This window comes from Mirounga leonina, unplaced genomic scaffold (genome assembly GCF_011800145.1).
Source record: "Mirounga leonina isolate KUSES-001 unplaced genomic scaffold, KU_Mleo_1.0 Mir_366, whole genome shotgun sequence".
NCBI classification, from domain to species: Eukaryota; Metazoa; Chordata; class Mammalia; order Carnivora; family Phocidae; genus Mirounga; species Mirounga leonina.
This window is the reverse complement of record NW_023270709.1, coordinates 15,782,639-15,809,753: the sequence shown is the minus strand read 5'-3', so window position 1 is coordinate 15,809,753 and position 27,115 is coordinate 15,782,639. Positions and strand designations below refer to the sequence as shown.

The 27,115-nt window shown below is 35.8% G+C and overlaps 1 protein-coding gene across 1 annotated transcript in view; it reads left to right on the top strand.

Moving 5' to 3' along the window:
- The window catches only part of RANBP9 (RAN binding protein 9), a 91,420-nt gene that overhangs the window by 24,690 nt on the left and 39,615 nt on the right, over window positions 1-27,115 (top strand). Inside the window, exon 3 of the mRNA XM_034985697.1 lies at window positions 26,692-26,744. Coding sequence (XP_034841588.1) covers window positions 26,696-26,744 — 49 coding nt within the window. The 5' untranslated portion in view covers window positions 26,692-26,695. The remainder of the gene's footprint in view (window positions 1-26,691; window positions 26,745-27,115) is intronic.

Below are 27,115 nucleotides of genomic sequence, written 5' to 3'. Positions count from 1 at the left end.
CACCTCCTACTCCCATCAGTTATCTTATACCCAGCAAATGCATATGGATTTTTTTTTTTTTTTAAAGATTTTGTTTATTTGACAGAGACACAGAGAGAGAGGGAACACAAGCAGGGGGAGTGGGAGAAGGAAAGCAGGGTTCCCGTGGAGCAGGGAGCCCAATGCGGGGCTCGATCCCAGGACCCTGGGATCATGACCTGAGCCGAAGGCAGATGCTTAACGACTGAGCCACCCAGGCGTCCCTGCATATGGATTTTTTTAAGAGCCTTTTTTGTAGTTATGAGGTAATGCATTCTTGATGCAAAAGGAGAAGTCAGACAAATCCTGTGAAGCAGAAAAAAGCATAAGTATTTTAAAAAGGATCTGCAGTCCTACCACCCATATATACTAAACTGGAATTGACAGTTTGTGGTATATTCTCCCAGGACTTTCTTTTCTCTATTCAAATTTTAACATCACCCTAAGAAAAAATAATAGACCTAAGATGTATTTGAATAATAAAACATATTATTCTCACGTGTGCCACTACCTATACTTTTACCTTAGGATGAATTTAATGAAAAATTCAGAGAGAAAATCTCTTTTTAATAATGTCTTGAAAATACCCATAATCTTTCAATATAACTATAAGGCTGTATAGCTTTGTCATAAGGAGTATGTTACTTGAAGTCATATTTTACTTTTTCAGAACCAGAAAACCAGTTTGTAACCAGTCTGTGTTTATCTCAGATAAATGGAGTGCTTGCTGTTTGCTGACTGCTGGAATTATTTAGGTGAAATCGAGCATTTCAGAATAAGGAGAAATGGTCTGTAGGTCCTAGACCTTTTGACTCTTTGTTGATCATCCAGCAATTTGGATAGGTTTTTCAGGAGGAGTGGTCAAAACATTTACAATGATTACAGAGGAGTAATTGTTCTTGGATGGAAGCACAGGCTGGTTAAAAGTTGAGCTTCATCCTAGTGTTTCTCTCTTTGTGATTTAGACAATACAGAGTCCTTTTTTTTTTTCTTTTTTTTTCCTTTTTCTTTTTAAGATTTACTTATTTGAGAGAGAGAGTGAGGGGAGAGGCAGAGGGAGAAAGGGGAGAGAGAGAACCCTTAAGCAGACTCCCGGCTGAGCATGGAGCCTCATGAGGGGCTCGATCCCAGGACCCTGAGATCATGCCCTGAACCGAAATCAGGAGTTGGCTGCTCAACCAGCTGAGCCCCCCAGGCGCCCCGACAGTGCAGATTCTAAGCAGTTTTCCTCCCCAGCATCTCAGACATACAAAAGAGTTAACACAGTGAACACCCATATACCCACCATTTAGATTTTAGAGTCAGAATTTTGCTGTATTTGCTTTATCACAAACATGTCTGTCCATCTTCTTTTTAAATGCATTTCAAAGTAAATTGCAGAGTTTTCAAATCAGTTTTACTTTAATTCTCTAATTTTACTGTTGTATCTCTTTTTTCTTAATCTGAAAATCTTTTGTTTCTAATGTTATTGACATAATTTTTCATTTGTTTTGTATTGGAACATAACTATATATTTCTAAATTAAAATACTAATATTATTGCTAAAAAGAATATTGATTACTATATGATTTCTTTGTAGTTTTTTTGTGTGTGTGTCTTTAGAATATATCCTACTAGGGATAGATGCTCAAAATACTGAGTTTTAAGGTCCCTTGAAGTAATTCTTTTGTGTTTCTACAACTAACTTGACATACTAGTTTCATTTATTTAAATTTCTTAGGTTTTTAGGGATTTCTTTTTTTCTTTTTGTTTTCTGTAATTATGTAAAACATTTAAACATTTGCATTGTTCCAAAATTAAAACTGTGTAGAAGTTTCATTTTACCCGGGTGACCTTCCCCATTCCTGCAGGTAATTATTTTTTATTAGTTCTTGGTTTATCTTTCCTTTATTTCTTCTGAAAATACATTTGACCCTTGAGCAGTACGGGGTACAAGGGGTGTTAAAATCCTCTGTGCAGTTGAAATCCGTGTATAATTTTGGTCCTCTGCTCGATTTGAATTGGATTATTATTTTGCCCTGTGTTGAGTTGTATAAGTTCCTTATATATTTATTTTGAATATTAACCACTTACCAGATACATCATTTGCAAATAATTTCTACCACTCAGTAGGTTGCCCTTTTGTTGATTTTTTTTTTCTTTTTTTACTATGCAAAGACTTTTTATTTTAGTGTAGTCCCAATAAATTTGTTTGTTTTGTTAGTTTCCCTTGTCTGAGGACCTGTCTTGAAAAATGTTGCTAAGGCCAGTGTCAGGGATTCCTGCCTATGTTTTCTTCTAGGAGTTTTATGGTTTCAGGTCTTGCATTTAGGTCTTTAATCCAGTTTGAGTTTTTGTGTATGGTTATTAGAAAGTGGTCCACTTTCATTCTTTTGCATGTAGCTGTCCAGTTTCCCCAGCACTATTTATTGAAGAGACTATCTTTCCCCCATTGTATATCCTTGCCTCCTTTGTCATAGATTAATTGTCCATAGAAGTGTAGGTTTATTTCTGAACCTTGTGTTCTGTTTCACTGATCTGCGTGTTTATTTTTGTGCCACCATACTGTTTCGATTACTATCTTTTGTAGTATATTTTGTAATCTGGGATTATGATATCTCCAGCTTTGTTCTTTCAAGATTGCTTTGAGAACTATTCAGGGTCTTTTGTGGTTCCATACAAATTTTAGTATTGTTCTACTTCTGTGAAAAATGCTGTTGGTGTTTTGATAGGGATTACATTGAATCTGTAGATTGCTTTAGGTAGTATGGACATTTTAACAGTATTAATTCTTCCAGTCCATGAGCATGACATAGTTTTCCAGTGTTTTATAGTTTTTCAAGAGTACAGGTCTTTCACTTTCTTGGTTAAGTTTATTCCTAGGTATTTTATTTTTTGATGTAATTGTAATTGGAATTGTTTTCTTAGTTCTCTTTCTGTTATTTTGTTATTAGTATATAGAAACACAACCAATTTCTGTATGTTAATTTTGTATCCGGCAACTTTACCAAATTCATTTATTCTAATAGTTCTTGGTGGAATTTTTAGGGTTTTCTATGTATAGTATTACACCATCTGCACATAGTGACAGTGTAACTTCTTTCTTACCAATTTGGATGTCTTCTATTTTTTTTCTTTCTGATTGCTTTGACTAGGACTTCTGGGACTATATTGAATAAAAGTGGCTAGAGTGGTCATCCTTGTCTTACCCTGATCTTAGAGGAAAAGTTCTCAGTTGTCACCATTGAATATGATGTTAGTTGTGGGTGTTTGGTTTTTTTTGTGTGTTTTGTTTCTTTTTAAGACTTTATTTATTTCAGATAGAGTAAGGGAGAGCGCACAAGCAGGGAGGAGGGGCAGAGGGAGAGGGAGAAGCAGCCCAATGCTGGGCTCGATCCCAGGACTGGGAGATCATGACCTAAGCCGAGGGCAGAGGCTCAACCAATATATAAGGAACTTACACAACTCACCCAGGCACCCCAGTTGTGGGTTTTCATATACTGTCTTTATATGTTGAGTTATGTTCCCTCTAAACCCACTTTTTTGAGAGTTTTTATCATAAATGGATGTTGAATTATGTCAGGTGCCTTTTCTGCTTCTATTGAGATGATCATATGATTTGTATCCTTTCCTTTGTTAATGTGTATCATACGGATTGATTTGTGTATACTGAGCCATCTTTGTTGCATCCCTGGAACAAAGCCGGCTTGATCATGGTGAATGATCCTTTAATGTTGTTGAATGTGGTTTGCTAATATTTTGTTGAGGAAATTTGCATATATGTTCATCAGGGTTATTGGCCTGTAGTTCTCTTTTTTTGTAGTGCCTTTTCTGGTTTTGATACTGACCTTGTAGAATGTGTTTGGAAGCTTACCTTCTTCTATTTTTTTGGAATAGTTTGAGCAAAATAAGGATTAACTTTAAATGTTTTGTAGAATTTACCTGTGAATCCGTCTGGTCTTGGACTTTGGTTTGTTGAAGGTTTTGTGATTACTGATTCAGTTTTGTTACCAGTAATCAGTCTGTTCAGAGTTTCTGTTTCTTCCTGATTCAGTTTTTGGAAGACTGTATGTTTCTAGGAATTTATCTGTTTTTTTCTAGGCTGTCCGATTTATTGGCATATTTTTTTTTTTGCAGTAGTCTTTTTTTTTTCTTAAAGATTTTATTTATTTATTTAGAGAGAGCGTGTGTACAAGTGTGGGGAGGAGGAGAGGGAGAGACAGACTCTCAAGCGGACTCCACGCCAAGTGCGGATCCTGATGTGGCGCTCTGTCCCAGGACCCTGAGATCATGACCTTGAGCTGAAATCTGCAGTCAGACGTTTAACCGACTGAGCCACGCAGGCGCCCCTGCAGTAGTCTTTATATTTCTGCAGTGTCAATTGTTATTTATTTCTCTCTCATTTCTGGTTTTATTTGATTCCTCCCTCTTGATGAGTCTACCTAGAGGTTTATCAATTCTGTTTTTCCTTTCAGAGAACCAGCTCTTGGTTTCTTTGATCTTTTCTATTGATTTTTGGTCTCTTATTTCATTATTTCTGCTCTTCTGATCTTTCTTATTTCCTTCCTTTTACTAACTTTGGACTTTGTTCTTTTTCTAGTTCCTTTGGATGTAGGGCTAGATTATTTATTTGAGATTCTTTTGGTTTCTTAAGGTAGGCCAATATCCCTGTAAATTTCCCTCTTTTAATTGCTTTTGCCGTGTCCCAGAGATTTCGGTCTTTTGTGTTTCCATTTTCGTTTCATGTGTCTCCATGTACTTTTGGTTTCTTCTTTGATTTCTTCATTGACCCATTGGTTGTATAGTAGCATGCTGTTTAGCCTCCACATGTTTGTGTATTTTCCAGTGTTTTTCTTGTGATTGATTTCTAGTTTCATACTGCTGTGGTCAGAAAAGATGCATGATAAGATTTCAGTATTCTTAAATTTACTGAGACTCTTTTGTGGCCTACCATGTGATCTCTCCTGGAGAATGTTCCACATGCACTTGAAAAGAATGTGTATTCTGTTGTTTTTGGATGGAATGTTTTGTATATATTTAAGTCCATCTGGTCAGTGTGTCATTCACATTGATTTTCCGTCTGGGTGATCTATCTATTGGTGTAAGTCGGTTGTTAAAGTCCCCTACTATTGTTTTACTGTCCATTTCTCCCTTTATATCGGTTAACGTTTGCTATATATTTAGGTGTTCCAGTGTTGGATGCATAGATACTTAAAATTGTTACATCCTCTTGTTGGGTTGATACCTTTTTTATCATGTAGTACCTGTTTGTCTTTTGTTACAGTCTTTGTTTTAAAGTCTATTTTGTCTGATAGAAGTATTGCTACCCCTGCTTTCTGTGTGTAACTTTTGACTCCCCAGAAACTTAACTACTAATAGCCTACTGTCGGCCAGATTTGTTACCGATAACATAAACAGTTGATTAACACATATTTTATATCTGTGCTATATGTTGTGTTCATACAGTAAAGTAAGCTAGAGAAAAGGAAATGTAATTAAGAAATTCATAAGGAACAGAAAATACATCTACAGTACTCTATTATTAAAAATCCATGTCTAAGTGGATCGTGCAGTTCCAACCCATGTTGTTCAAGGTCAGCTGTATAACCAAATATACTTCAGAAAACTCTGAACAGATAGCACAAATATATGATGACAGTAGTTGCTTCTAGATAGGGGAAGTGGTTAGCTGGAGATAGGAGTGAAAGGAAACTTGAAACATATTTGTCACTTTTGAATTTTTTTTTTTTTATGATGTGGTCTATTTTCATTGCTCTCTTTTGGGGGAAAGGTTAGTGTAGTTTTACATTGACAAAGTTACTTTTATACTAACACTTATAGTCCCCTCCTTTTAAGATCATCTCTTTTGTGAGCCATAATGAAATCAGCTAGTAACCTCTTCATTTCCCCTCTCTTCCCTAGTATCGGGGCGGGGGGGGGGGGGCATTTAAAAATCTCTTACTGATACGCCTGCAGTAAAATCCACTTTTTGGGAAGGGGATATATAGTTCTGTGAGTTTTGACAATGCTTAGAGACAAATGCTTACAGTCAAGAACAGAACTATTTCCTCACCTCCCCAAATTCCCTCTTAACTGCTCCCTTTATAATCAGATCCTCCTCCCACTCCTAACTCCTGGCAACCACTGATGTGTTCTCTATTCCTGTATTTTTTTTTTTTTTTAAACCAGAATGCATAAATGTAACCCTCTTGAGTAAGGCTTTCTTTTCAGTCAGCATGGTGCATTTGAGATTCATGTGGATAGTCCAATGTATCAGTAGTTGATTCTTTTTTTGGTAAACTCTCCCCCATTTTGTTATTCTGTTATGTCTACATGTTGTAAAAAGCACATAGTATTTGCATACACAACTCTGTTACCTCATCATTTAGTGTTAGTTACAAATGCAGTATGTTTAATACCAGGCCTTAGGCCAAAGCTTCTCTTAGGGTTTTATTTGGTCATTCTTTTTTTTTTTTTGGTCTTTTTTGGTCATCTGAAGATCATTCTTTCCTCGAGAACTCAGGAAGAGCTCGTGGGAACAATATTATTTAAGTCCTTTCTGGTTCATAACTGTTTGTGACCAATACATCCATTTTATTTGAAGGTTTGACTGGATATAAAATCCCTGGCGTATATTTTTTTGAGCTCCATAGACTTGGATGTGAAGTAAATTCATTGTTAAAGTCTTATGCCATCTCTTTTTCCTTATAAGAAAATTGGTCTTGGGGCACTTGGGTGGCTCAGTTAGTTAAGCATCTGACTCTTGCTCTCAGCTCAGGTCTTCATGTCAGGGTTGTGAGTTCAAGCCCCACGCTGGGCTCCATGCTGGGTAGGAGCCTACTTTAAAAAAAAAAAAAAATTGGTCTTTCACTTGGATGGCCAAAAGATTTTTCTTTAAAGAGCTGGTACTGAATATATCTTGGTGTTAACTTCTGTATATGGCCTTAAATGATAATTTCAGGTCTTCTTTTATTTCAGAAAGTTTACTTGTATGATAATTTTCAGTATTCTGTTCCATTACATAGGTTTCTTTTTGGGGGACTCTAATTACGTCATATGCTGGATCTTCTTTGCCTAACTTCTATATCATTTCTTCACAAAACCTTTTACTTTTCTTCTTTGTTTACTTAGAAAATTTTCTCTGTTCCATCTTTTTCTATGGGGACTGTTCACTCTTACATTCTGTTTTGTCTTCACTTCTCATACAATTTTTTCTTCTAGTTCTTATATGATGCAAGTAAAAACACTATTATTCTACTTATCTGTATTATAAATTGGAGACTTCCTATTGAAAAGTCTTGAAGAGGGGCACCTGAGTGGTTCAGTTGGTTAAGCATCTGCCTTCAGCTCAGGTCATGATCCCAGGGTCCTGGGATCAAGTCCCTCATTGGGTTCCCTCTGCCCCTCCCTCTCCGCTCTTGCTCTCGCTTTCTGTCTCTCAAATAAATAAATTCTTTAAAAAGTTTTAAAGATCCAATGTAAATTTTAAGTTCTAACACTTGTGAAGAGAAAGGTTATTGCTGAAAAATCAATAAATTATACCGCAATCTGCATAGTTTTGTAGGTACACCTTACTTGGTATGATGGATAGTACCCAAAGTTTATAAAATTGAAATGTGAAGCAATTTCTTTCTTTTTTTTTTTTTTTTGATTTTATTTTTAAGCAATCTCCACACCCAACATGGGCCTCAGACTCAGAACCCCAAGATCAAAAGTCGCATGTTTTACCAACTGTGAGCCAGCCAGGTGCCCCAGAAATGTGAAGCAATTTCTTATTAACTTATTTTTATGATTTGGAATTGCCGCTGTTTATTGTTCATCAATTTTTCAGGGACATGCTGAAAAGTAAGAATTTAAAGTATGGAGTACAATATAAAGAATTGATTTTGTTAGCCAGATATTTCACTTTATTAATAGAGTCACAATTTAGTGCCTGTGAGGTGAAAGGATTTCTTTATACATAAAATGTGATAAATTATTTTCCTTTATGTTTAACACTATAACAGGCTACTTTAAAACGTCAGGAAACCAAGTTATGTTTATTTGTTGTTGTAATTAACTACAAATGTGATTCCTTGACAAAGAGTTATTGGAGAAACTCGAACTAGTATTCTGCTTTCATGGATCTTCAAGTTTTATTGTCTTAATTATTATTTAAAAGGCAGGATAAATGAATAGGTACTTGAAGGCTGTTTTCGTAACCATAGCCACTCCTTAATTTAAGGTACTGTTTATTTTTTATTTATTTTTAAAAAGATTTTGTTTATTAGAGCGAGAGAGCTCGAGTGGGGGGTGGGTGGTTAGGGGCAGAGGGAGAGGGAGAAGCAGACTCCCCGCTGAGCAGGGAGCCTGATACGGGGCTCAATCCCAGGACCCTGGGATCCTGACCTGAGGCGGAGGCAGATGCTCAACCAACTGAACCACCCAGGCGCCCCCGTACTGTTTATTTTTATAGCTCTTTTAGAGGTAATGGGAGAAATATGCATCTCAGAGGTTGATATATATTATTGTGGACTTTCCAGAGGCAAGTATTAGAGCCTGTTCTGTTTTCCAGGATCCTTCTGCTTTAGGAGGAATGGGGGAAGGGTAGTACTGTATAAAGAAAGAGAGATGTAGCTGCTTTGCTGTCAGTTGAGGATTGGAACTGGAACAAAGTTTTGCATCACAGAGAAGAAATCAAAATGCTCTAGGTTTGAATAGTAGTATTGTGGATAATTATTTCCATTTTCCTTTACTTCACTTCTAGATTTAACCTTAATTCTGTTAGCTCAGATAGTCATCTACTGATTATTACTTAATTTGTAATATTTTAGATACTCATATTCTTGAATCACTTTTGTATGGTAATAGTGGCTGTTCCAGGAATGTACATGTTGGATGTGGTACGGTGAAGTTGTTACAACTGCAGGAGGAAACAAGAACAAGGCTTGGAAGGACGTTTATTATACTCACAGGTCCTAGAGAGGGAGGCCCCACCGGCCACGAAGGGCCCCAGGGGAAGTGTACCTGGTTTTGGTCAGGCGGCAGAAGACAGGAGTAAGGGAAAGGCCTAGGTCAGAGCCTTTCTTGGGGTTCCCAAGGGAAGGGCAAAGCAGGGCCAGACTGAACAGTTTAGGAGGAGCCAGTTTGAAGGAATTGGGAAGGCTTTGGGCTGTTGTGGTGGTCTCTGACTCTGGGATGATTTCGGTCACGGGAAATACTGGCATGATAGTGTGTGTGAAAGTGAGATAAGAGGTCAGCCGGGGCTGCGGACTCGGGATTGGCTGGTTTGTATGTGAGAGATGCTCCAGGCCACGTCCTTGGCCAGCAAACTTTTTAAGATGTTCAGGACGTCATATGAAATACAGACCGTAAAAAGCGTGACTAGTTTAATGGTCAAGTGAAGTTTCATATGTTTCTTTTCTCATAATTTCTGATGTGTTCATAATCTTTCAGAACCTTAGCTCTCTAGACAGTTGTTGTCTTTTTGTTTGCTTTTTTGGTAAGTTCTAAACTGACTTGATTAGTGATTGTTTTTTAACCCTGAAATACGCATCTTTTAAAAACCTGATTGAAGTATTTTCACAAGAACATCTGCAGCTTTTGATGAAATGTTTTTGGTTTAATTTTATAGCACTACTCTATCAGTCAACAATTGGGTGTATATCTGCAGTTTACTTTTAACGGTTGAAAGTAGTTATGTTTTTTCTTTCACATAAAGAAGTGGATGTATGTTCATATCTTTTACACAGGCTTAAGATTGGTAGCTTATGGGGAGCGCCTGGGTGGCTCAGTGGGTTAAGCGTCTGCCTTCGGCTCAGGTCATGATCCCAGGGTCCTGGGATCGAGCCCCACGTTGGGCTCCCTGCTCAGTGGGGGAGTCCGCTTCTCCCTCTCCCTCTGCTCCTCCCCCCTGCTTGTGTTCTCTCTCACTCTTTCAAATAAATAAAATCTTAAAAAAAAAAAGATCGGTAGCTTGTGGGTTACAGATAAGTGTCGTAGATTTCTATATATAGAAATAGGTACACGTGCACCAGTGTATCTTGAAGCAGTAGTTCTCTTTTGGTGCTCTTAATTTAAGAGTCCTACTGTATTCATCATGCCATCTGACAGAAATACGACATTCACTTCAAAAGGTGTTAAGTAATTTTCAAGTCTTGTAAGACAAAAAGATCCTTCTTGCACCTAGAGTAACAAGAAGAAACTACTCAGAGTTTGAAATTTTAAAATTAGGCACCAAACAAGGAATTTGATTGGTTACCATTATACCCACTAGATAATGCTTACTGAACAGCTAACATGTCGTGTAATGTGAAATTTTCTTTATTTCTGAAATTCATGAACACTTCTGTTAAGTCACATTGATAAAATTGCTTCTGAGTTTCAAATAAGGCGTGGTTAAATGAATTATTGTAATTAAGATTAAATCTTAAGATTAAATTAAATTAAAATCTAACTGTAGTCCTATATGACACAAATGTCTAGTTCACCAGTCTTTTTGAAGCTGCCAAAAGTTGAATTATTTCACTCAAAAGGGTCGTATTTGCCCTTTAAAAAATATCGTCACTTTACATTTCTAGGAAAAGTACACACTGTTTCCTAACATGCTTTCCTCCTCTATTATTGTGTGATATCTTTACGTTTTATTACATTTTTTTTTATAGCAGCATTGATAATAACCACATAGATGTGTTTTGTTTGAGGCACTGGGGATTCTCGCAGGGCCTGCTGAAGTTTGCTGGCTTCTCTGTTGCGGGGCTGTCTCTTCCTCTAGCCGCTGCTAGAGGGCCTTCTTGAGATGGGGGACGCGAGTGCTCCCCATTTTAATATATGCATATAAAGTGATCTGTTACTTTCCTTTATTGTTACACATATAGGTTAGCCTTGGCTTTTTTTTTTTTTTTTTAAGATTTTATTTGTCAGCGAAAGAGAGAGCACAAGAAGGGGGAGCAGAGGGAGAGGGAGAAGCAGGCTCCCCGCTGAGCAGGGAGCCCGATGCGGGACAGCCTTGGCTTTTAAATAATATAAACAGCCCTGCATTTTAAGTAATGTACAGTAAAATTTACTTTTTGTTTTTTTTTTATACAGTTCTGTGAGTTTTGACAAAGGCAGAGTCCTGCAGCCAAGCCACTACCACCATCATGATATAAAACAATTTCATCCCTCCCCATTCTTCCCTAACAGGGAATGACCAGCAATCTTCTCTACACTGGTAACTCCTGAGAGCCACTGACCCATTCTCCTCCCTCAGTGGTTTTCTTTTTTCATTTTTTAGAAATGGCATATGAATGGAATTGTATCATATGTAATCTTGGAGACTGACTGACTTCTTTTCGGGTATTACATGTGATATTAATCCACACTGATGCTTGTAGCAGTAGCTTGTTGCTTTTCATTACTGAGTTAGTATTCCATTGTCAGGTAGTACCACAGTTTATTCATCCCTTCACCAGTTGAAGGACTTTGTGTTGTTGATATGTCATTAAGAGTGCAGCTGCCGTAAGTATTTGCAAACAGGTTTTGTGTGAACATTTTTTTCACAATATTTTTAAGCATACTATATATTAAGGATAATTCTTTATTATGTATGTTGGAATATTTCTCCTGTTTGCCCTTTGTATTTATTTATGGTGTTTTCCCCCCTAAATAGTGGGCTTTGGTTTTTAGGACAGTTTTAGATTTACAGAAAAATTAAAGCAGATAGTACAGAGAATTACTCTATACCCCTCCCTCCCCCAGTTTCTCCTATTAACATCTTGCATTAATGTACATTTGTTATAATTGATAAACCAATATTGATATTATTAACTAAGATTCTTAGATTACAGTAGGGTTTACTCTTTGTATTGTACAGCTCTGTGGGGTTTGGCAAATGCATAGTATCATCTATCCACCATTGCAGTGTCGTACAGAATAGTTTCGCTGCCCTAAAAATCCCCTCTAGTTCCACCTGTTCATCCTTCCCCCTTCTACCCTCCATCTCCACACTCCTGGCAACCACTGATCTTTTTTCTGTCTCTGTAATTTTACCTTTTCTCGAAGGTTATAATTGGAATCATATGGTATGTAGCCTTTCAAACTGACCTCTTTGCACTTAGCAATATGCATTTAAGATATTCTTCCATGTCTTTTCATGGCTTGATAGATTTTTCTTTGTGTCACTGAATAACAATACTCCTTTGTATGGATGTATTACAGTTTTTATTCATGCACCTATCAAGGGACATCTTGGTTACTGCCAGTTTTTAACAGTTATGAACAATAACTGTCATATACATGCATGTGCAAGTTTTGTCTGGACATAAGGTTTCAGCTCATTTGGGTAAATACCTAGGAGTGTGATTGCTGGAGCAGAAGGTGGTCTGTCTTGGTGAATGCTTTTGTGAATTTGAGAAGAATGTGTATTCTGCTGTTACTGGCACAGAATAGAAGTATTCTGTCAATGTCAATGAAATCCAGTTGATGGATGGTGCTTTGAGTTTGACTACATCCTTACTTATTTTCTGCTTGCTGTGTCTGCCAGTTAATAATGCAAATTTGTTGATGTCTGGATTTGACTGTTTTTCTTTGCAGTTCCATCAGTTTTTGCCTCACAGCTTTTGACACTCAGTTATAAGGTGAATGAACATAATAAGGATTATTATGTCTTCTTTGAGAATTGATTCTTTATCATTATGAAATTCTTCTCTTTAATTCTGGTAATTTTTCTTGTTAAATCTGCTTTGAAATTAATATGGCTAGTCCTGCTTTCTTTTGATAAGTATTTATTAACATGATATACCTTTCTCCATCCCTTTACTTTTAATCTGTGTCTTATTTATTTATTTATATTTATTTTATTAATATAATTTGTTTCAGGGATCTGTCTTTATATTTAAAGTGAGTTTCTTGTAGATGACATATACTTAGGCCTTGTGTTCTTATCCAGTCTGTCGGTTTAATTGGTAAATTAGACCTTTCACATCGAAAGTGACTATTGTAACTGGGTTAATGTCAGCATTATTGGTAATTGCTTTCTGTTCATCGCATTTGTTCCTTGTTGCTTTATTTTTTTAAATCTGTTTTCTTCCTTCTCTCGTTTTAATTGAACATTTTTTATGATTGCATTTTCTCTCCTGTTTTAAGATACCAATTATACTTCTTTTTAAAATTTTATTGGTAGTTGCCTTAGAGTTTGCAGTAGACATTTTTAATGAATACAAGTCCCTTTTCAAATAACACTTTACCATTTTACAGTAGTGCAGCAGGTGCTTTATAACAGATGATAATCAATTTTTCCCTCCCTTCTCATGTACTATTGCTCTCATTTCACTTATCCATAAACTATAGTTGCCTAATTCATTGTCACTGTTATTATTTTCAACAGTTAAGATCAATTCAGAATAAGAATGAAAGATCTTATTTTATCTTCATTTATTCCTTGTCTTTTTCTTTATGTAGATCTGAGTTTCTGTCTATACTTTTTCCTTCTCTCAAGAACTTTTAATATTTCTTTTGCCTGAGAAGTCTTTATTTGTCTTTAACTTTTGGAGGATAATTTTGCTGGATACCGAATTCTAGAATAGTTTTTCTTTCAACACTCAGATATTTCACTCCATTGTCATCTTGCTTACATGGTTTCTGGGAGGAAATCTGATGTAATTCTTAACTCTCTTCCTTAAAGGTAAGTTTTTGTTTCGTTTTGTCCTTTATTTCAAGATTTTCTTTTTGACTTTCTGAAATCTGAATATAAGCCTAGATGCTTATGTTTTGGAGTTTATCCTATTTAGTGTTCTCTGAGCTTTCTGAAATTTGGTTTCATGCCTGTTGCTAATTTTGGAAAAATTCCCAGCCATTATTACTTAAAATACCCAAGTTTCTTTCTTCTTCTTATGGTATGCCCATTATGTGTATGTTATACCTTTCATAATTGTCCTGCAGTTCTTGTATGTTCTGCTCTGATTTTTTCCATTCCTTTTTTTCTCTTGGCATTTCAGTTTGGGAGGTTTTTATTAACATATCTTCAGGCTCACTGATTGCTTCTCCAGTTGTGTTTAGCCTAATGATGAAATCATCAAAAGCGTTTTTGTGGTAGTGTTTTTACCTTCTAGGATTTAAAAAAACTATTTTTTATAGCTTAGTATATTAATAACAGTTATCTTAAATTCTGGTTAGATGATTCCAGAATCTCTGTCTTATCTGAGTTTGGTTATGATGCTTGATTTGTTTCTTCAGAATGTACTTTTCTTACTTTTTAGTAGTCAATGTAATCTTTTGTTGAAAATTTTATGTGATTTATTGGGTAATAGGAACTTAGGTAAATAGATCTTTAGTGTGAAGTTTTAGAATCTGGCTAGGAGTCAAGTTGTGTTTAATGTTTGCTTGGTGTGTATATTGTTTGATGGTTTCAGAGGCTTCATTTTTCTCAGGTTTCCTTGTTTTTGTTTTCACTATTATTTGTGGTTTCCCTAGAAACTCCTAAAATAGAGTCTGTGTCTTGTACCTCTCTAAGTTGTAATCTGTTACTATACTATTATACTAGAACTTTGCTGATGTGATAAGGTACCAGGGAAAGGAAGTGTTCTATAATTTTATGATTAAAACTCAGTTGTTACAGTGGAGTAGAGTTCCTTTCCTGTGAACTACAGAAGAACTTAGTCTTCCCTCCTTCCCCCTCTTTAGTCATGAAGGCTAACTGGAACTGGAGTTGTCTAAATGCCCTTTTTCTAATTCCAAAAAGGTTCTGATAAAGTAGTTGCCTTGAAGGCAGGTGTTTGTTAAAGAGGACACATTGTGATTCAGTTAAGCTAAGCATCCAACTCTTTGATTTCAGCTCAGGTGGTGGTCTCAGGGTTGTGAGATTGAGCCCTGCATGGGGCTGGGCGTGGAGCCTGCTTGGGATTCTCTCTGTCCCTCAGCTCTTCCCTCTCCACTCCCACCTCTGTCTGTCTGTCTGTCTGTCTGTCTCTCTCAAAAATAAATAAATAAAAGGAGGACACATTGCTCTGACCATATCTCAGAATGGTTACTTTTCCTCTTCCCATGCCCAAAACTGGAAGAAATCTTCCTCCTGGATGATAATCTGGCAGAGCTACTAAAGGTAAAACTCATGAATATATGTGGAGGCTTAAGACTGGGCCTTCAGGAGTGTTAAAGCTTGAAGCTAGTTTATACTCTGCCTTTAGGAATTCGTTATTTTTTCTGAAGTATTCTTACCAGTTACTTTTCTTCAGAGGCTCCTGCTCATGGTAAGCTCTGTAGCTTTATTTGTTCAACTTTTTTTTTCTTGTTGTGGGGAAGGAATGACAGATTCCAAGCTCTTTACATATTGGAGCTGAAAACAAAAGACCTCTTGTTTATGCTGTAATGAGAGTTTTATTGAGACATAATTCAGAATCATAAAAATGTATCCTTAAAAGCATACAATTAGGTAGTTTTTAGTATGTTCACAGAATTGTGCGATCCTTACCACTATTTAATTTTAGAATTGATATACCACCTGAGAAAGAAATCCTATACCCATTAGCAGTCACTTCTCCCAATCCTAGGCAATCACTTACCTGTTTTGTTTCTATGGATTTGCCTACACTGGGCATTTTATATAAGTGAAATCATACAACATGTGTCCTTTGTTTTGTTTCCAGCTTATTTACCCTCCCCCCCTCAAAGATCCATCCATTTATTTTATTTTATTTTTTTATTTTTTAAAGATTTTATTTATTTATTTGAGAGAGAGAGAATGAGAGAGAGCAAGCACATGAGAGGGGGGAGGGTCAGAGGGAGAAGCAGACTCCCTGCCGAGCAGGGAGCCCGATGCGGGACTTGATCCAGGGACTCCAGGATCATGACCTGAGCCGAAGGCAGTCGCCTAACCAACTGAGCCACCCAGGCGCCCTCATCCATTTATTTTAGAGAGAGAGAGAGGAGGTAGGGAAGAGCAGAGGGGGAAGGGAGAGAAGCAGACTTTCCTGAGAACAACCCCACAACCCTGAGATCAAGAGATCAGGACCAGACCCGAGCCAAAACCAAGAGCTGGACACTCAACTTACTGAGCCACCCAGGCACTCCCTGGCTTATTTATCGTAACAATGTTTTAAGAATTCATTCCTGCTGTAGCATATATCAGTATTCATTCCTTTTTGTTCCCAAATAATATTCCATTGTAAGGATATGTCACATTTTGTTTATCCATTCATCAGTAGGTAGAAACATGTTTTTGGCTATTATGAATGATGCTCTTAACGAACATTTGTGCAGCGTTTTTGTGTGGATATGTTTTCATTTCTCCTGGATAGATGCCAGGAGTTGAATTGGTGGGTCATAAACTATGATTACCATTTCAAGGTGGTACCATTACCATTTTCCAAAGTGACTGCACTGTTTTTCATTGTCACCAACTGTGAAAATTCTAAATGCTCATTCTTGACAATACATATATTCTTGATTCTAGTCCTCTTAGGGTGTGTGAAGTGAAATCTCATAGTGGTTTTGATTTGCATTTCCCTAATGACTAATGATACTGAGCATCTTTTCATGTACTTACTGGCTATTTTCTTTGGAGAAATGTCTATTCAGGTCCTTTGCACATATTTTAATTGGATTTTCTTTTTATTGCTAAATTATAAGAGTTGTTTATGTATTCTGGATAGAAATCCCCTAACAGCTATATGATTTGCATATATTTTCTCCTGTTTCAAATTCCTTGATAGTATTCTTCAACACACAAAAGTTTTATAATTTTATGAAGTCTACTTTATCTTTTTGTTGTTGTTACTTGTGTTTTTGGTGTAATATCTGAGAAACTGTTGCCTAATCCAAGGTTATGAAGATTTACTCTGGTGTTTTTGTCTAAGAGTTTATACTTTTTAGCTTTTCCTCTTAGTTTTCTAGTCCATTTTAAGTTAATTTTTATATATGGTGTTGAGGCATTGCTTCACTTTCATTCTTTTGCATAGATACATCTAGTCCCAGCGTCAGTTGTTGAAGAGACAATCTTTCTTCCATTAGATTGTCTTGTTTCTCTTGTCCAGGTCAATTGACCATAAACTTAAGGGTCAACTTCTAAATTCTTAATTCTGTTGCATTAATATGTATGTCTGTTTTTAAGCCAGTAATAAGACATTCTCTTAATTATTTTAACTTTATAGTGAGTTTTAACATTGTGAAATGTGAGTACACCAAGTTTTTCTTTTGCAAGATTGTTTTGGCTCTCCTGGGCCCCCTGCATTTCCATATGAATTTCAGGATCAGTTTGTTAATTTCTGCAGGAAAGCAAGTTAGAATTTTGATAGGGATTGTCTTGTATCTCTAGATTAATTAGGACAGCATTAACAGTATTCTTCCAGTCCATGAACATGGTTATCTTTACATTTATTTAGGTGTTCATTAATTTCTTTCAACAATGTTTTGTAGTTTTTAGCATTCAAGTCTTGCACTTTTTTTGTTAACTTTATTTCTAAGTATTTTATTCTTCTTGATTCTGTTGTAAATGGAATTGTTAAATTCATTTTGAAATTGTTGCTAAAGAATAGAAATAAAACTGATTCAAGATTTTATTTATTTAGAGAGCACGCACGTGAGCATGGGGGAGGGGCAGAGGGAGAGGGAGAGAGAGAATCCCAAGCAGAGTCCTTGCTGAGCATGGGGCCAGTGTGGGGCTTGATCCCACCGCCCTGAGGCTGTGACCCGAGCCGAAATCAAGAGTCAGACGCCCAACCAACTGAGCCACCTAGGTGCCCCCAAACTGATTTTTGCATATTGAACTTGGTATCCTGCAATCTTACTGAACTTGTGTATTAGTTTTTTGGTAAGGATCCTTTAGGATTTTTTATATACAAAATTGTGTTGTATGTGAATAGAGGATGTTTACTCCTATCTTTACAATATGGATGCCTTTGCTTTTTCTTGCCTTATTGCTCAAGCTAGAACCTCTAGTCCTGTGTTGAATAAAAATGGTAAAAGAGGATATCCTTTTCTTGTTTAGGGGGAAAGCATTTAGTCTTTTACCAATAAGTATGATGTTAGCTATGGATTTTTGTAATAGATGCTTTTTACCAGGTGAGGAGGTTCCCTTTTATTCCTAATTTGTTGAGTGTTGTTATAAAGAAGGGATGATGGATTTTGTCTTGAATCTTTTTCTGTGTCAGTGATCATGTTGCTTTTATTCTTTATTCTCTCAGTGTGGTGTATTACATTGATCATGTTTCTAAACCAACCTGTATTTCTAGGGTAAATTCCCCTTGGTCATGATGTATAATCCTTTTTGTGTGTTGCCAGATTTGGTTTGCTAGTTGAAGATATGAGCACATATATTCATAAAGATAGTTTTATTGTTTTCTTGTGGTGTCTTTGATTTTGACAGTAGGGTAACACTGGCTATGTAGGATTAGTTAGAAAGTGTTCCTAATTTGTGGGGAGGAGTCTGAGGATTGGTGATGATTTTTCTTTATGTTTGGTAGAATTCACCAATGAAGCCATCTGAGCACAGCTTTTCTTTGTGGAAAGTTTTAAGATTGCTATTCAGTTTTGGTAGTTTATGACTTTTAGGAGTTTGTCCATTTTAAGTAGGTTATGTAATATGTTGCTTTATAGTTGTTCATAGTATTTTCTTATAATTATTTTTATTTTCTTAAAATCTCTTTTTTACTTTGGTAGTAATTACCATTCTTTTGTTCCCAATTTGATTGAGTCTTTTTTCCTCTTAGTAGAACCAACTTTTGGATTCATTGATTCTTTTGTTTTTCTGGTCTCTATTTCATTCATTTCTGCTCTAATCTTATTATTTCTTTCCCATTGCCTGCTTTGGGGTTACTAGGGTTTTTTTGTTTTTTGTTTTTTTAAATTTTATTGTCTAGTTTCTCACCGTAGAAAGTTGGATTATTAGAGATATTTATTTTCTTTTTTTTTTAAGATTTCATTTTTAAATAGTCTCTACACCCAGCATGGGGCTTGAACTCAACAACCCGAGATCAAGAGTCGCACACTCTACTGACTGAGCCAGCCAGGTGCCCTGAGATATTTCTTTTTTTAAATATAGGCAATTGCAGCTATAAATTTCCTTCTAAATACTACTTTAGACTCATCCTGTAAGTTTTGATGTGTTATGTTTTCATTCTCATTCATTTTTAAGTATTTTCTAATTTCCCTTGTGATTTCTTTGTTTTTTTTTAGTGTGTTGTTTAGTTTCCACATATTTGTGTACATTGAAATTTTTCTTGTTTGTAATTTCTGATTTAATTCCCTTGTGGTTGGATAATATACTGCTTATAATTTCAGTTATTTTAAATGTATTGAGGCTTGTTTTATGGCCTAATAGATACTGGAGATTCTTCTGTGTGCTCTTGAGAAGAATGTCTCCACCATGGTTAGCAGAGAGTTCTACAGATGTCTGTTAGTTCTGTTTGGTTTACAGTTGTGTTCAGTTTTGCGTTTCCTTGTTGATCTTCTGTCTAGTTGTTGCATCCATCATTCAAAGTGAGTTATTGAAGTTGTCAGCTATTGTGAATTGTGTATTTTAATTCTTTGAGGTTTAGCTTTAAATAGGACTCTGTTGTTTGGTTTGTATTTGTATGTAATTTTTATGTCTTCTTGATGTATTGACTCTTTTATCATGATACATATGTTCTTTTGTTTTTAGTAACAACTTTTGTCTTAAAGTCTGTTTTGTCTGGAATTAGTATAGATATCTAGCCTCTCATTTGATTACTATTCAGTATGTTTTTTTCCTTCCTTTTACTTTCATCCTGTTTGTATGTTCAAATCTAAAGTGTCCCCTGTAGAGTACATATCACTGGATCTTTTTCCAAAAAGGAAAAGACTATCCAGTGGATCTCTGCCTTTTGATTGGATGATTTTATCCATTTGCATTTATTCTCATTATTGATAACATAGTCCTTAAGTCTGCCATTTTGATACTTGTTACATGTCTTACATCTCTTTTTCTGATCTTCCCTTGTTGCTTTCTTTTGTATGAATTAAATGTTTTCTAGTATACCTTTTAATTCCATTGTGGTTTCTTTTCTGTAGTTATTGAGTTCCTTTTTTTTTTTTTTTAATAAAGATTTATTTATTTATTTGAGAGAGAGTGAGTGAACAGGGAGAGGGGCAGGGGAGAGAGAATCCCAAGCAGACTCCCTGCTGAGTGCAGAGCCCAGTGCAGGGCTGGATCCTAGAACCCTGAAATCATGACCTGAGCCACAACCAAGAGTCAGACACTTAACTGACTGAGCCACCCAGGTGCCCCTTGAATTATTTTCTTAGTGGTTGCTCTGGAGGATTACTCAGATAATATCTTAATTTGGAGTGGTACAACTTAATTCCAATAGTATGTTAAATTTTGCTCCATAATATATCTATTTTCTTCCTTCTCCTTTTTGCTATTATTGTCACAAAATTATGTATGTATACAATTTAAACCCAAAATGTTATAATCACTGCTTTGTTTTTTAGATAGAAGAGAATTAGAAACAAGTCATTTGTACTGTCTTTTATGTTCATCTGTGTAGTTATCTTTATTGATGTCCTTGCTTTGTGTGGATTTGAGTTACTATCTAGTTTCCTTTCTTTTCTGCCGTATTATTTCTTAATATGCAGGTTTGTTAGTGACAAATTTTCAGTTTTTGTTTAGTTGGGAATATCTTTGTTTCTCCATTTTTGAAGTATAGTTTTGCTCCGTATAGAATTCTTGCTTTAACAGGCTTTTCTTTCAGCATCACAGTAGATCATCCCACTGCCTTCTGGCTTCCATGGTTTCTGATGAGAAGTCTGTTGTGTATCTAGTAGAGTAAAATAGCATTAACTATATAAAGCAATAACGGTGACATTCTTGTGGAGTGTGCAACATATAAAGAAATAAAACATGGGACACCTGGGTGGCTCAGTCGGTTAAGTGTCTGCCTTTGGCTCAGGTCATGGTCCCGGGGTCCTGGGATCGAGTCCCACATCAAGCTCCTTGCTCAGCGGAGAGCCTGCTTCTCCCTCTACCTGCAGCTCCCCCTGCTTGTACTCCCTCTCTCTCTCTCTGACAGATAAAATCTTAAGAAATAAAACATGACAACGGTAGCAAAAATGTGGGAAGAGGTCAACAGGCCTTAAGAAGTTTTGTGTTTTACATTGTCATCATGTGATAAATATACTAATTCAATCAAGGATATGTCAAAGATGCAGTTTTTAACACTTAAGGTGTTCATTAATACAATAACCAAAATGTATAGCAAAAAGTTAACAAAGGTTAAATATAGAAAAATACAAAGAACATAGGAGAGGATGAATGGAGAGAACAGATGGGAAACTAATAAGCTTAGTAGACTTAAACCTATCTGTAGTAGGAATTAAACTAAACTTGTCTTAGTCTCTGTTATTTGATATTTGGTACAACCATAATTTTAAAAATGCTAATAAATGTAAAATTCGTAAATATCTGTATTGATATATTGATCTGAAAATTTTTTATGTCTTGTTTCCTTTGCTAAACACATAGTACCACAATAATACATTTTTGCTCATGTGCTTTAAAAATCTTGCCACTCCCTCACTGCTGTTGAATTTGAGCTTGTTTTTATATATCCTGCACACCTCAAACATGTACCAACTGTGTTGGTTCCCTGTGTTGCAAGCCACACCCGTCCACATCTGCTGGGACAGATTTGCCCGTCAAGTAACTTTCCTTCCAGCACTTCACAATAACCCACAAGCTACAGTGCTGTGTCACCTGCTTCCCCAAGTAAACTTTAGGTCTTTTTCAGTGTAAAGTGCCATATTTATTGTAGTGTTTATGTGTTTTAAACAATTTAGCATGTGTAAAATGGTTCTTACTGAATTTGGGGGTTTTTTAAATTGGGTTCTTCTCTTTTTTAATGTGTTACTGATAGAGTTTGGGAATGCTGTGCTCTTAACCCCATTTTTCCCCATAAGCCCTGTGGTTTTTACTGCCTGGTTTTGTATAGTGCAGTGAATTTAAGGACCTTAAATGTGATAATATAGCATGAGTCCCGCTTTGGTTTGATAGAGATTTCATTTCACTCTCTTCTGGGCTTCATATATTCTTAGGAGAAATGCACAAGTGAGTATTCAGCTCAGTGTTCCTATGACAGTAAAATGTCTTTTTTTTCCTGGCTGCTTTCAGTGTTTTTTAGTTTTCAGCAGTTCGACTGATTTGTGCCTAGGTGTGCTTTTCTTTGTATTTAACCTGCTGAGGTTTGCCATGCTTTTTGAATTTATAAATGTTTTTCTTTTCCCAAATCTGGGAAATTGTTCTCAAAATTTTTAACCCACTCTCTTTTTTTCCTTGTGGGACTCTGGTTACATGTATGTTAGACCTTTTGATGCTGCCTCAGGGGGCTCTCTTTTTTCCCTTAATATTTTTTCTCTCTGTTCTTCAGATTGCTCTGTCTTCATCTTTACTTACTTGTTTTGCTTTTTCCAGTGTGCCATTAAGTACATAAGTAGATGATTATTTCTGATATTTTTCAGCTCCAGAATTTTGGGGTTTTTTATTCTTTTTCTTTGTTGAAATCGCTATCATTTCATTCAGTGCAAGCACATTTCCCTTTACATCCTTGAGCATTGGAACAACAGCTGCTCCAGAATTCTTTATATTTTAATTTCAAACACTTCATCATCTCAGAGTCATTCTCTCTTGTTTCTTTTCTCTTGAATGTGGGTGATGTTTTCCTATGTCTTTATATGCAAAGTACCATTAATTGTATTCTAGCATGTTAAATATGGGTTATAGGTTTTAAAAGCAGTAGTATTTTTAAAGAATTTCGTTCTTTTTAGTTACATATTTCATCATTTTTTGTGCTGATTATTGTTTCTTTGAGCCATGTATTTCTTCTGTTTTTTTTTTTTTTTTTTTTTTTTTTTTACTTGTCTTTCTACTGAAGCAGATCCTCAAATAGTTCTTTTGTGAGGTTCTGTGGATAGTAAGCTGTTACCTTTTTAGTGTCTTAAAATACCTTATTTTGCCCTCATTTTCAGTGATACTTTATCTGGGCAGTCAGTTCTAGGCTGGCAGTTCTTTACCCTTAGTACTTTGTGCCATTGTTTATTGTCATTAGTGGTTTTTTTTGTTTTGTTTTGTTTTGTTTTGAGATAATCTGCCTTTTCTCTTCAGAAGCTTTTAGGATTATGTGTTGATATTCTACAGTGGGCCCACGTGAGAGTTTATTTTTATCTTCTTCAGTGTGGTATGCATTTTCACTTCAACAATATATTTTTCAGTTGTGGAAAATTAGCTAAATATCTCAATAAATACTGATGTTCAGCTTTAACTTTCAGTGCTAATGGTTCCTTTTTTCTTTTACATATCCTAAATACTTTTTAAAATGTCCTCTTTGTCTTACCGTCCACTTGTTCATGTCATCTAGAAGGCATTCATGTTGCAGTTGTATATTTCCCTGGCCTTCTGTGTATTTGGTGTATTTTAGAGTTTTGCTTCTGTAGTCTCATTTTGATTGGGAAATTTAAAGGATTTCTTCATTTTGTTCATCTTTTTCTATACTTACTTCTCTTTATTACGGTTTGTACTTTCTAACACCTGGGCCCACAAACTAAAAGCAGGTGTACGTTAGAGTTTTCAGGTTCTTTTTCAAGGTGAATTAGCAGCCTTGCCAATTCAGCCACTGATCTGTTCGACTGCTTTGTTCCGTATTAGTCAAGAGACTTCTACGTCTCTTAAGTAGACTGCAGTGTCCAACAAGCTTTAGCCAAGGCAACAGGTGGTATAAGCATTTCCTTATCTTCTTTCAGGAGCCTGTCTGAAAGCCAGTTTTTGGCTTTAAGCAGCGAGCATGGCCCCTGTTCCTCTTGTGGAGCGTGCTTAGTCCTTGTGTCCTCAGAAGGGCAGCCTCGTAGCCATTCACGAGTGCTCAGAGACGCAGAGCTTTACAAGTCCCTAGCTGTATCCCTGCTCACAGCTTTGCATTTCTTCTCCTCCAAGACTTGAATCTTGTACCTTCTTAAGTCTATCCACCCCCAGTACTTAAGTTTGGAACAGAGGGGCTGAACTAAAATACACACTTAATAAATCTTTTTGACTAGGTATCTAAATGTTGTTTCTTGATGTTTTGTCACTCTTGTCTTACTGGATACCTGCTACGGATAGAAATACTGCTTTTGTGAGTTCAGCTCACTTGGAGTTTTGCTATCTAGTAGGTCAAACATGAAGTTACTTTTCTTTTTGAAAATATTCTTCTTGATTAAAACTCTGTATTTTTACATCTGAACTTTAAAATCATTTTCTAGTTTTGAAAATTTATTGGGAATCTTAAGTCTTATTACATGTATATATTAATTTTGGAAAGATAGTCTTTTTTGTATTGTCAGGTTATGCCAGATACATAGTATATCCATTTATTTACATCTTTTTATATATTGTTTTTATGCCTTACTTGAGATTCCTGTTTTATGATTTCTATAGTTTTGTGACTGGTATATTTACACTACTTTTTGTCCTCTACTTAGTATTACTAGAAGAGACATTTAAATTTCTTTTTTTTTTTATCCAGTCACTTTGCCAAAAAACTTAATTACACTTGACCTCTGAAAAATACAGGTTTGATCTGCATGGGTACACTTATATGCACATTTTTTCCAGTAAATACAGTACAGTGCTATAGATGTATTTTTCTTATGATTTTCTTAACATTTTCTTTTTTCTTCCTTATGACCTTATTCTAAGAGTATGGCATATAATATACATAATCTGCAAAATTCGTGTCAGTTCACTGTTCATGTTATCCATAAGGCAGTCAAGAGCAGACTATTAGTAGTTTGGGTTTGTTTTTGGTTTTTTTTTTAAATTTTATCCATCTGAGAGACAGGGAGAACACAAGTGGGGGGAAGGGGCAGAGGGAGAGAGAAAGAAGCAGACTCCCCGCTGAGCAAGGAGCCTGATGCCAATGCTGGGCTCAATCCCAGGGCCCAGAGATCATGACCTGCGCTGAAGGCAGATGCTTAACTGACTGAGCCACCCATGCGCTCCAGTAGTTACGTTTTGGAGGAATCAAGTTATACATGGATATTTGACCACATGGGAGTCAGCACCCCAGCACCCCCCTGCGTTGTTATAGGGTCAACTGTAATTCTAAAAGCTTTTAGTAGTTCCTGTAGTTTTCTATGTATATAATCATGGCAACTATAGATAAAGATTATTTTGTATCTTTTAATATTATACTAGTTATTTGTTTTCATTATATTATTAAATTATAGTATTAAATCATTGAATTATTAAATTCATTATATTAAATAAATTATTAAATATTATTAAATCATATTATAAATTAAAATAATGTTTATCAGTTATAGACAATTCCATGTCCTGATTTTAATGGAAATGGCTTCAGTGTTTACTGTTGAATATCTTGCAGTATTAGATTTGGAAAAAAGTGTGTCATATTTTAGTTTCCTTTTATTTTGCTTGAGTTTTTATTAAAGCGGTAGCCGAGGGGCACCTGGGTGGCTCAGTTAAGCGGCTGCCTTCAGCTCAGGTCATGATCCTGGGGTCCTGGGATCGAGGCCCAGGTCAGGCTCCCTGCTCAGTGGGGAGTCTGCTTCTCCCTCTGCCCCTGCTCCTCCTCCTGCTCATGCTCACTGCTCACACTCTGGGTGTGTGTCTCTCTCTCTCAAATAAAATCTTTAAAAAATAAATAAAAATGGTAGCTGAAATTTATCAAGTGCCATTTTAACTCTTGATGCAATCATAGTCAGTCAGCCTTTCACAGACTGGATTCACTTTATTCTTTTATTTAGTTGGTGGCTTTTCTTTTTCTTTTCTTTTTGCGTCAGTACTTAGAAGTGTATTGCTTTATACTCTTCCCACTTTTCAGCTATCTTTATTAGGTTTTATTAATATTTTATATGCTTTTAAAAATGAATCACATACCTTAATAATTACTTTTTCCTTTTATATTTCTTTTTTTGGAGATAATTTTGTTCTTTGAGTTTGATAAATTAAAAACTAAGAGTCCCATGTTTAATTTGATTTTGTCATTTTGCCAAACTCTGAGAAAACCAGTACGTGGATACCATACAGTACATACTTTTAAGTGTAATTTTATTAAATATTTCAGATGTTTTTATATGAATTTGACATTTTTTCCAACTATATATCCATGTCCCCTTTTTTGTGGTCTAGATTATTACTGTGTCTTTTTGGAAATAAAATAGTTTCCTAATTATTGTTTCTTTTTTCTTCCATAAGAAGAAGTCTTTTTTTTTATTAGGTGTCTTTTTTATTAGAAGTCTTTTTTTTTTTTAAATTTGACAGAGAGAGAGCACAGGCAGGGAAAGTGGGAGAGGGAGAAACAGACTCCCAGCTGAGCAGGGAGCCTGATGCGGGGCTTGATCCCAGGACCCTGAGATCATGACCTGAGCCGAAGGCAGTGGCTTAACCAACTGATCCACGCAGGCGCCCCTTTATTAGAAGTTTTAATCCTAAATACTAAAGTGTAGATAAGTTGAAAGGTTTTTAAGTTGTTAGTAGAGTGCATAATTATTACTAGTACTTTGGGTGTATTTATGAATGAGAACTATAGGAATTTACTGTGAATTTGGGTTTCATTGTTGCTTAATATTGCCTTTTTTGCTGTTTAATGAATTGTAAAACTTTTGTAGCTGTCTTGTGAGTTTCAGCTTGGGTTGGGTTTTGATATGTTTCAGAGTATTTGGTAATTTTTACATACATGGTTATAATAACCTACTTTTCTTCTTCTCCCCCCCCCCTTTTTTTTGTAACAGTTACATGGGAATTGGTCTTTCTGCTCAAGGTGTGAACATGAATAGACTACCAGGTACTTGTAATTGAATTATAGTACTGTCTTATGACTACATCTTTCTGGCTAAAAATTTGAAGTAATAATTTGAAATCGTTAAATACATTGATTTTTCTGTGGTTTTAATCCCTTATGTTACAAGTTCAAAGTGGAAGCCAAGTGGTTTTTAAAAATTTAAATTTTGTGCTATTTAGCAAAACTTAACATCTACCATGCATTTTTTTTTTGTTTTATGTCTTTGCTTGTTTTGGTGTTTTAACTTCCATTACATAGTCATTATCAACTATTTTAAATATTTTAATGTGATTGATTCTCTTTGCTACCCAGCACATTCCTGGCTTTTAACCTGTTTTCATTTGTTTAATATTCTGGGAATGTAGGCTGACAGT